This window comes from Larimichthys crocea, chromosome XIII, assembly GCF_000972845.2.
Source record: "Larimichthys crocea isolate SSNF chromosome XIII, L_crocea_2.0, whole genome shotgun sequence".
Taxonomy (NCBI): Eukaryota; Metazoa; Chordata; class Actinopteri; family Sciaenidae; genus Larimichthys; species Larimichthys crocea.
Window position 1 is genome coordinate 12749866 of NC_040023.1, and position 11116 is coordinate 12760981.

The 11116-nt window shown below is 43.8% G+C and overlaps 1 protein-coding gene across 1 annotated transcript; it reads right to left on the reverse strand.

The window, feature by feature from the left end:
* Positions 1–2375: 2375 nt before the first annotated feature.
* On the reverse strand, positions 2376–9316 carry rnf139 (ring finger protein 139). The gene is made up of 6 exons (XM_019270383.2): positions 8782–9316; positions 6042–6697; positions 5815–5962; positions 5626–5732; positions 5284–5535; positions 2376–5206 (listed from the first exon to the last, which is right to left on the reverse strand). Exons 1-6 carry the CDS (start codon positions 8942–8944, stop codon positions 4415–4417), a joined length of 2118 nt encoding a protein of 705 aa, XP_019125928.2. The 5' UTR covers positions 8945–9316; the 3' UTR covers positions 2376–4414.
* Between the last annotated feature and the right edge of the window lie 1800 nt (positions 9317–11116).

Sequence of the window (11116 nt, forward strand, 5' to 3'; positions counted from 1 at the left end):
CATTCGCCTGCTAAAGCGGTCAGCTTTAGTTTTGGCTCGAGACGCGAATATTCGGCAGCAGTAACCTCAAACACCCTCTAGACTCCCATGTTAAAAGGCGGGAAATTTTCTGGAGGAAGGCAGAAGTAACGTTTCTCTCTCTTGCTCCTGAGGCCACTTTCTTCATTTATCGACACAAAGATATTTAAACGATCAGGAAGAGCTCATCTGCTTGTGGTTAAGTCAGCTCAATGATTGGAAATACGGTTTGGCACAATCCTTCCTGTTCGGAGGAGGTCTCAGCCTTTTCTCTCAGTCTCTAACTGACATTCAACAGGTGCAGTAACTCTCCCCTATTACGTTGGTCCTGGTTGCTTAGCAACCTCCGCCTGCGAAGGAGGAGAGGGGGGAGGGGCACCAGAAGCCGAGCGGCGGCCATTTTAGTAGTTCTTGGCACTTAATTTGAACTGTCTGTAAAATGGCAGACAGAGACAGCAGAGCAGCTAGCGCATCAGCGCTAACATGCTATGTTAACATGTTAATGATAACATGCTAATGCAACATGTAATGTAATGCTAGCGCTCATGCTAACATGCTAATGTTCAAATGCTAATTCTAACATGCTAATGCTAATTGCTAGCGCATCAGCGCTAACATGCTAATGTTAACATGGTAATGTTAATTGCTAATGGTAACATGTTAATGCTAACATGGTAATGTTAATTTGTTATGTAACATGTTAATGTTAATGTTAACATGTTAACATAACATGTTAACATGTTAACATTAACATTAACATTAACATTAACATGTTAACATGTTAATGTTAATGTTAACATGTTAACATAACATGTTACATGTTACATTAACATTAACATTAACATTAACATGTTAACATGTTAACATTAACATTAACATTAACATTAACATGTTAACATTAACATTAACATTAACATGTAACATGTAACATTAACAGTAACATGTTATGTTAATGTTATGTTAAATGTTAATGGTTAATGTTAATGTTAACCATGTTAATGTTAATTGTTAGCGCATCATCGTTAACATTTTAATGTGAACATGCTAATGCTAACATGCTAATGATAACAGCCCACTCGTCACTCTCAAAATTTCTGCGGGAATTTTCTAGTACTGAATTTTCTGAGCAGTGTCAGTAATAATGCATGGGGACGACGGGGCCAGAGTCACGCACACTCAAAATTTCTTTAGAAATTTTTCTAGTTATTATTATTATTATTAGTAGTAGTAGTAGTAGTAGTAGTAGTAGCAGTTTTATTAGTATTATTGCACATTATCTGGTACTTTATTTTCCTATTATTTATTTTATTTAGATGTGACTGCTATTATTTTAATTATTTTCTTATGTTTAATTTGTGACCTTGGGTGTCCTGAAGGTTTTTGAAGTAAAATGTATTATTGTTACATATAGTGTGTTTATATTTATATATTTTTAATACTCAATTCCACCAAAATAAATTTCTTGTATGTGAAAAATCGTACAGTACTTGGCAATAAACCTTTTTGTTTATCTGATCTTTATACAGTGATTCTTGTATTATGCATATAGATTCATAACTTTATTGATCATAAAGGGAATTTAAGCATCCAGCAACAGCAATTAGAATTAAAAATTGACACAGTAAACAAAAATTAGTATTTAAATTAAACCTGTGCAGATAAATTATTTTATTATCATATTATTATTGTACTTATCGGAGGCGTTAAACAGCTCCTTCAGCAACAGACTGCTACTCCCACCATGGAAGGAGGAGCTCTACCACAGCTCATATCTTGTCTTATGTCGAGCCTCTGTCATGTTTCATATTTAAACACAGCTGTATGTCTGCAGGATGTCACCCTTCATATTTCAGCTGCAATTCATTCTGACAGTCGAGCATCTGTGCTTTAAGGAAATATCAGCTCCAGTTTCCTGTAGTATGTTGTAGCTTTTGACAGGTTTGACAGACTGTGAACGAAACACTGATGCAGTTCTTTTCTTTAAGGGAGGGATGCGTCACCTGGAAATGTCACATACGTTTCAATGTTGGTGTTGGTGGCTTCTCAAACCCATCATCGACCCTCGCTTTAGATCAGCTCTACCTTTTATATATAAAAAGGTGTCCTCAACTCTAAACTGAGACAGTTTGTTACCCTGACATGCAGACTAACTCACTGAAACTCATTCTGAAACATATTTGTTGGCTGAAAGTGATGAGCAGCTCTTTGCTGCTTTCAAACTGTAAATTCAAATGTATCCTCTGGAAACTGAACATGAAATGGCGCCATCTACCGGTCCGATAAGTGAACAGTCTCTCCACACACTGCAGTGTGGTGAGGTGTCCAACATGTACTTGAAAGTGATTTAAAGTCCAAACTCAATATCAAAGATGATTTTATTTACATAAATCTCTTTTTAAAACAAAAGGCAAAAAGAACAGCGTTCACCTTTTTAAAAAGCTTCCAGGACAAACTAATAATCAAAAGTCCTTCAAAATAAAGCACAGCTTTCTAATCAAATCACAGACCCCATCATCTTCTCATCATCAACCACAACTCAAAACGGACTCCACAGCTTATTTATTTTTTTTAATTACAACAGTAATGAGCACGAGTTTGGAGTCAAACCCTTAAGACGTTCAGGCTGTGGAAGTCTAAACAACGTAATACTCACAAAAGTGTTGTGCTTGAAAGCTTTTTAATAGACTCTTAATGACGTGATGTTGGGGATCTGTATCAGCCCGAGCTGTACGGTCAGGAAAGGTGAAAGCGGCTCTGAAACGTTTTTTCGTGCCAGTAGTTACACGATTTGGGATGAGTGTTCAGTAGGACGTCTGAGCCGAGCCGTGACAGATCATCAGACTGTATGAGATGACAGTGTCTCAGGTTTACTGCAACAACAACAACAAAAAAATGATCCGTGTGATTTGTTTTTAGGCCTGGAAATACTTCAGTCTATTGAAAACACTCTTCCAGCCGTGCAGCAGGACCCTGAGAGACTAGAAGCACAGTTTGAGCCTTCAGGAAAGGTGCAGTCGCCGCGGTGCGTCGGACAGACAGCTCCCGTCTGTACCAGTGATTAGAAACTAAACAACAAAAAGGTGCATTTACTGAATGATACGACCACCCTGCCAACGAAAAGTGACATCTGTTCTCACAACATGACCCATGACAGACGTGGAAAACCTTTTAAAAGACAAAACAAGTCGCACCTTCTCGTGCGTGCGTGTGTTTTTGGATCAGAGCTCTTCACGTGACTTTCACTGCAAGCGACGTGTTCTGGGTCTGAATACTGATTCACGTGAAGAGAAAGTATTGAAAAATACAAACAAACTTCTCTTAACCTTACGGGAGAATGTGTGCACGTTCTTGTTTTTATTATTATATGTACAATAACGTACACGTATGTAAGCGAAGGTCACACAAGAGACCAGTAGTTAAGTAATGACAGAGGTATATCAGTGATTACAGTAGCAAGTCATTTCTTTAAAATCAGACACACCTCTCAGGTTTTTTCTCCGCTTGATAGAAAACTGCTTCTCTCTCTGGACACAGATGTTCTGCTCGAGTTCGTTCGTTAAGGACGAAAAATGTTGAACGAGCAAATCTGAGCTGCGATCGATCTGCGAGCCTGGACGAGAGAGCGCTCGACGACGTGGCGAACTCCTCACTAAGATGACGAAGAGCGAGACAGTGAGGCTGGAACCGTGAGCGAGGTCGACGTTTTGACATCTGCTCGCCGATCAGAGAGCTGGAGGAAGTACGGAAACATTTCACACTTCGTTGCAGCGCTCTCTGTCCTGACTTACAGACTCATCAAAGCTCCAATCGGCTGAGTCGCTCCACAGTTCTGTCCTCGACAAACTAACACACTCCATCATCTCCCCCGATGACACCACCGGGGAACTCAACTGCATCTTTAAGACATCGTCTAAGCACATTACAAAGTCGGCACACACACACGCGATCGCACATATCACACACACGTTGGGGCTGCACAAGTGACAAAATCTAAACAAAGTTGTGATGAAGCGACGCTTCCGTTCTTCAGCAGACTGAACTCGCCGACGTGCGTCAGCTTTGAGGCGTTGTGTGAGATTTGTGTCAGGGTCATTTCAGGAGAAAACAAAAAATAAAATATGAGTTTTTGGTCTACATCATGCAGCCCCGACACACACACACACACACACACTCTCTCACACACACACACACAGAGAGCAGCAGTTACTCTTTCCACGAGCCCTTTTAGAGTAAAACCCAAAATCAAAACAAAGAGAAACTAACGAGAAGAAACAGAACGACATCCCTGACGTTTTTTTTCAAGAACAAATCAAGATGCTGAAGTTTTCTTTTAGAATTCTTTTTTTTTTAACTTAAATATAATAAAGATATATTCTCTTCTATAGATCTTTCCTCCTCAGTCCTCCGTGGAGTCTGTGTCATCGTTGATATAGTCTTCTTCTATCGGCGTGCTGCTGTTTAGAGTACTCCACTCGTCCTCGTCGTACTCTATGCTGTCGTTGTCCTCCAGCAGCTCGTTGTCGACGTCCCCCGGTCCTCCTGCGGCCGCCTGGACGCCGGCTGCCGCCCCGTCGCCCGGCGGCTCGGCGGCGTCGGGCTGTCCGTGCTGGTTCTCCCCCGGCGCTTGCGGGGCAGCTGCGGCAGCGGCGTCCTGCGGCGCTGCGTAGCCCCCGTTGTTGTTGGAAAAGGCGGCTCTGTCTCGGCTCTCCTCCTCCACGTAAACTCTCTGGTGGCACATGGGGCACGTGTCCTGGATGTAGAGCCACTTCCTCAGGCACAGCGCGTGGAAGTAGTGGTGGCAGGGCGTGATGCGGGCCGACGTGGCGAACTCCTGGTAGCAGATGGCGCAGACGTCCTCGATGTCTCTCAGCTGGTCGCCGCACACCTCCGGCAGCGAGTTGATCTTCTTGACGGCCGTGCGGCGGTTGATGAAGGTCTTCCAGCCGTTCTTGGCCTGCAGGTAGATGTTGAAGTAAGCGTGCAGGCACATCATGCAGGCGCGGATTTTACTGCCCGACTCGAACATCATGGTGTAGGCGCCGTTCCCGAACATGATGACGCCGAACAGGAACTCGATGATGTTGCCCGTGGAGCGCACGTAGTAGACGTAGTCGTCCAGCTTCTCCCACAGGATGTTGGAGAAGCCGTCCGCCATGAAGAGGGCGTAGACGGTCAGCGACACCACCACCTGGATGGGAGGAGGGAAACGGGTTAGATACTGAGAGAGAGAGAAAACAAACTGAACACTTTATTCTCCGCCCTCACCTTGAGGCAGAGCTCCACGCAGAAGGCGGTGACGGCAAAGAGCCACGTGTTGAGGGCGTAGTGGTGCCAGAGGGCGTAGCTGAGCACCACGGGGAGCACGAAGAGCGCCGTGGACACCAGCAGGACGGGGACGTGGCGGCGAACGGAGGAGACGTGGGAGGCGCTGAGGGACATCAGGACGGGGTCGGTCATGCCGTGGATGAAGTGCAGGATGGCCGTCAGCAGAAGGCACATGTTCCGGCTCAGGCGGACCTTTCAGAATCAAAAAGACACGAGACACCGTCAACGATTAATCTGTGGATCATCTGCGGAGCTGGAGGCCTGAATCCTGCGCTGACGTACCAGGCGCTCCTCGGGGTCCAGGCTGCTGAGGCCGGTCTGCAGAGCCAGGATGAAGAACAGAACAGGAGCCACGAAGCCTAAACGCTTGTCCTCCTCCTCCGTCGAACCTGAAGGGTCAAAATGAGACAGAGCGCTGAAGTCCAGGAGGATTCTCAGAGCAGGAGACTTTAAAGGTTTGCACTGTCGTACCTATGAAGGCCAGGATGCTGAGGCCGAGGTAGTGCGCCACAGACGAGATGACAGCGCTCATCCCGAGGACAGTGAGGGTGGAATCACAGCCGGAGATGATCAGGTTACTCGTCAGATCCCAGAACACGTCCCAGCTCAGCAGGTAACCCTGGAAACGGTGCAGTCACAGTCACGTACATGACGGCATCACTTACAGCTGTGCAGCTGCTCAATGCTTCTGATTTTACCTGCGAGTCCGAGCTCCCGTCAGCGGCACCGCCTGTCGCGTCGCCGCTCTCCCTCCTCACCGCCCGCACCACGTAGACCAGGATCATAGCCTGGGCCGTGACCCGGGTCAGCCAGAACACCCGCAGCACGTCAGGGAACCTGATCCTCTTCCACGTGTCCTTTAGAAGCAGCTGCAGACCGTAGATCCTGTACATGTGCCGCACAAGCAGGTAGACGTACCGGCACGAGTAGTAAAACCATTTGAGCCTCATGGCCAGGCACACGGCCGTGTTGAGCGCCAGCGCCAGGCCCGAGAACACGGCGACCAGCTGCCTGACGTCCGCCGGCAGCTCGATCATCAGCCCCCACAGGGGGATCATGATGTCCAGGACCACCAGCGCGGCGAACACCGACTGGAGGTTGAGCAGGAACACGTAGCCCACGCCGAAAACGAGCTGGACGGCGGCCATGCCCAGCCACAGCGTCGGCCCGTTTCTGGGCAACAGCCTGAACCCCAGGGCCGCTTTGTAGTAGGCGCTGTAGAAGTCTATGTGGGAGGTGGCGTAGTAGTTGAAGAGGACAGCCGCCATGCCGAGAAGAACGGCAAAGAAGAGGGTGTAGAACTTGAGCAGGGCTTTCTGGGAGAGCAGCAGCACCACGCTCGAGATGAGGATGCCTGGGACACAGAGATGAACGTTAGAAGGACGCGAACATGAAGAAGACGAATCACGTTGTTACGACCGCCATCAGCATGCCGCTGTGTAACTTCACTTCTAACTTCACTTCACCGGCTACCCATCCCTCTTCCTGGAGGACTATGACCTGAGCGACCAATCCTGCCCGACAATCAGGGCGGTCTCCTGTTGTTCATGGAGCTCACTTCGGGTTGTGTTTCTCTGACTCACACGAGGACTGGGCTGGTTTATTTTGACAAACTGTGTGCGCACACTGTTGGAATCACTAGTTTAGGGCTCTGTGTTTTTAGTTAATACTTTAGATTTGTTCTCTTACGGTGCACCTCACCTCCTAATAAATAACTTTATTAACAACGACGACGACGAGGCGACGTTTCGTCTGTGTTCTCGGCAGCACAAAGCTTTGTTGCATCCCGGCTGCACGAGTGAACAACGAGCTTTCCACAATGCACATAACAACACGTGCACCTGTTCTCGTCGTGTACGACTGTAATGACACGTCGGTTTCAACAGAAGTGTCGTTACAGGACAAATACAACGCGCTCAGCCTGAATAACTGAGTGATAAGTCATGGAAAACCTCCTTTCCTGACCTCTGTACACGTTTCCACCTCGATCTCAGGCCCCTGAACAATGTTTACCTCCAACTAAGAAGCTTTAGTCGGTGACGGCGCTGACCTTGGATCAGCTGTGTGTACAGAGTTCACTCAGGCTGTTGTGTTGTGGACATCTGAATTTGTCTTATTTGTTTTAGTTCAGGTTTCTGCCAGAACAAAAACACCAAGAACTGTGTGTTGAAGAAACAAAACACTGACCCAGTTCTTTAAAAAAATAAAAGGCTCCTTATTTGGCCTCTCGACTAACGCCGAGAGGAGGCTGAGCCGCTCAAAGGTCGGAGTTATGTAACCTGGTCGTCTTCTGCTAATAACTAAACCACACACACACACACACACACACACACACACACACACCAACAATGAGTCAATCTGTTTTTTTGAGTCATTTTTTATGAAATACTGTCTAAATTCTCTGAATTGAGCTTCTCAAATGTGAAATTTTTTTTTTTTTTATAGCCGTAAACTGATCATCTTTGCATTGTGCACAAAAACAAAAACATTTTCTGACATTTTAGTGACCAAACAACCACGAGAACGATAAAAACATAAATTAACAGTGAAAATAACACACTCCAGCAGGTCGTTCCATGTGAGGAGACTGAAAACATTCACGCTGAAGCCACAAAGTCGACATTAATATCATCACATGTAGATTATAAAGGATTAAAGGAGGTCATGATGTGACATTTTAACACTTCAAGTTCACAAACACTCGACTGAAACATCAGGATGATTAAAATCTGAAACTTTCGGTGGCTCGAGCTCTGCGAACTTGAACCTTTTGACTTTTATTTGTTTTTATTTGTGGCGGTAAAGTGAATAATTAAGTTTGGACAGCTGACGAGTCAAAACGAGACATTCAGGTCAATAAGTCAGTGAGTATGTGTTTGTCATACGTCTGCTTGTTTGTTGTTATTTATTATTCAGAATGCTTTTCTCTAAGGAAGGTGACTGCAATGTTTATCTCACCTAAGCTGTGACAGGTTAGTGTTGCACCTGTGTTATATTTGGTTGTAGAGTGATTTCATGACTCGTTATTGTTTAAATAATAAACGCAGAATGGATTTCCTGCAGTTTTCACTTCAGACATGAACTCCAGCCTCTCTGTGCAGACTCACGGGGATAAACAAGCAGATTTCAGACAGGCGGCTGACGGGCCACCGCAGGCACCTTTTAGCCGGGTCGCAGGATTTGTCGTGACACCTGCCGATGACATACCTGCAGTTAGCGGCTACCTGGCGAGCTTCTGAGCCGGAACCAGGGTGTCAGAGAGCAGGTAGCCGCCGTGACAGACAGGTGAGGTGTGAGCTCGCGGTTTTAAGTCGGCTTTAGCCCGCGTGCACAGGTAACACAGCTCCACACCGCGGACTGACGTCACGGCTAACGCGGCGCCGGTTAGCTCGCGGTGACAGATCCGGAGCCCGCTCGGTGAAAACAACAAGAACTCACCCAGGACTCGAACCAGAACCTTCCCCATCGCACCGGCCCATCCCGAACCCGGGTCGTAGTACGAGTTAAAGATGGCGTCGATGATAAAGATGCAGGGGACCCGCAGAGCCACGTCCAGAACCACCAGGGCCTGCTGGCCTATCCGGGCCTGGGTGGACGCCATACGGCTTCAGAGGCTTCACGGTCCCGGGGAGTCCCGGATACCCATGCAGCATGAACACAGGTTAGAGTCCACCAGCAGCCGGGCCGCTTGTCCTCGGTTCCGCTCGGTCAGACGTGTATTAGACGGCTGGGGACCGAACCAGCTCGACCTCCTGTTGCTCCTCCTGTCTCAGTCCGAGTCTGTCCGGTGACTCGTCACGACTCCTCTTCAAGTCCCGGCCCGGTCCACTATCACGGAGAGTCCTCGGTAATCTCCGGAGGAACCATTTCCGACCGCTTCGGCGACACCGCACAAGTTGCTGCTAAGCGGCTGCTGGTTCCGACGTGACGTGACGTGACGTCCAGCGTCAGAGGGTGTGGCGGCTGACGTCACAGCTGTCACTACGTGGACGATTGTAATAACATCAACCAACAACAACAACATAATAATAATAATAATAATAAGAATAAACATTTTATTTCATAGGCGCCTTTCTGTCACCGTACAATAAAGGAGAGTAGACGCAATAACGAAACATAATAATAATAATAATTAATATATAATAATTATAATATATATATTATTATTATTTATTATTTATTATTATTAATCTTTAAGATGTTTGTTGGCTCCGGTGAGAGATGAGACGTAGAAGCTGTTACTGTATTATTTTACATTCATTTTATATTTAGTCTGATAATTCTGTTTATACTGTGCCATTAAATAATAATAATAATAATAATAATAAAAATAATTTATTTCATAGTGCCTTTCTGTCACGTACAATAAAGGAGAGTAGACAGCAAATACAGAAACAAAACATAATAATAATAATAATAAAATAATAATTAATTTTTATATTATATATATATATAATTAATAATAATCTTTAAGATGTTTTGTTCTCCGGTGAGAGATGAGACGTAGAAGCTGTTATGTATTATTTTACATTCATATTTATATTTAGTCTGATAATTCTGTTTATACTTGCCAAATATAATAATAATAATAAATAATAAAATAATAATAATAATATAATAATAATTTATTCATAGGTGCCTTTCTGTCACTGTACAATAAAGGAGAGTAGACAGCAAATAACAGAAACATAATAATAATAATAATAATAATATAATAATATAATAATAATATATTATTATTATTATTATTATTATTATTATTATTATATTATATTATTATTATTTAAGTCTTTAAGATGTTTTGTTGACTCCGGTGAGAGATGAGACGTAGAAGCTGTTATTGATTTTTACATTATATTATATTAGTCTGTAATTCGTTTATACTGTGCCATATAATAAATAATAATAATAATAATAATATAATAAATGTTATTTCATAGGTGCCTTTCTGTCACTGTACAATAAAGGAAGGTAGACAGCAAATAACAGAAACATAATTATATATAATAATAATTACAAAGTAAGTGACCGTGATATAAAAAATAACTGCAAGGTTAAATGAGTAGAAGAAACATGAACAGGAGGCTCACAACATGATCAGGTGTCTGACAGCAGGAAAATCATGGTTTTAGACTCACTTAACAGAGTTTGATTAAAAATTAATGAATCTTTAAGATGTTTTGTTGACTCCGGTGAGAGATGAGAGACGTAGAAGCTGTTATTGATATTATTTTACATTCATATTTATATTTAGTCTGATAATTATGTTTATAGTGTGCCATATTAATAATAATAATAATAATAATACATTTTATTTCATAGGCGCCTTTCTGTCACCTTACAATAAATGAGAGTAGACAGCAAACAAACAAAAAGAACCATAAAAGTATCAAGAATACAGCATTAAAACATGTTAGAATAGGACAATGCAATTGAATCAGATGGAATATGGTGTAAATATTTAATAAACAATATAATGATATAATCTGAATATATATTAATTTAATTAATGATGCATGATTTCATGCATGTATAATCACCTGAGCATAAGAATCTTTTTATATTTGTTACTTTAAAATGAGCGGGTCCTCTTCCATGGAAGTTTCTACAGTAGCCCAGAGCAGACAAACTAAATACAGACTCTAGACGGGGTCAAGTGTCGTTTTTCCAACATGCTACTCAACATGCTGACACCAGCTGTGATCATCTACTGTACCGTCCTCCTGACGGGCCTCCCAGCCTGCATGGTGAAACCTCTTCAGATGATCCAGAA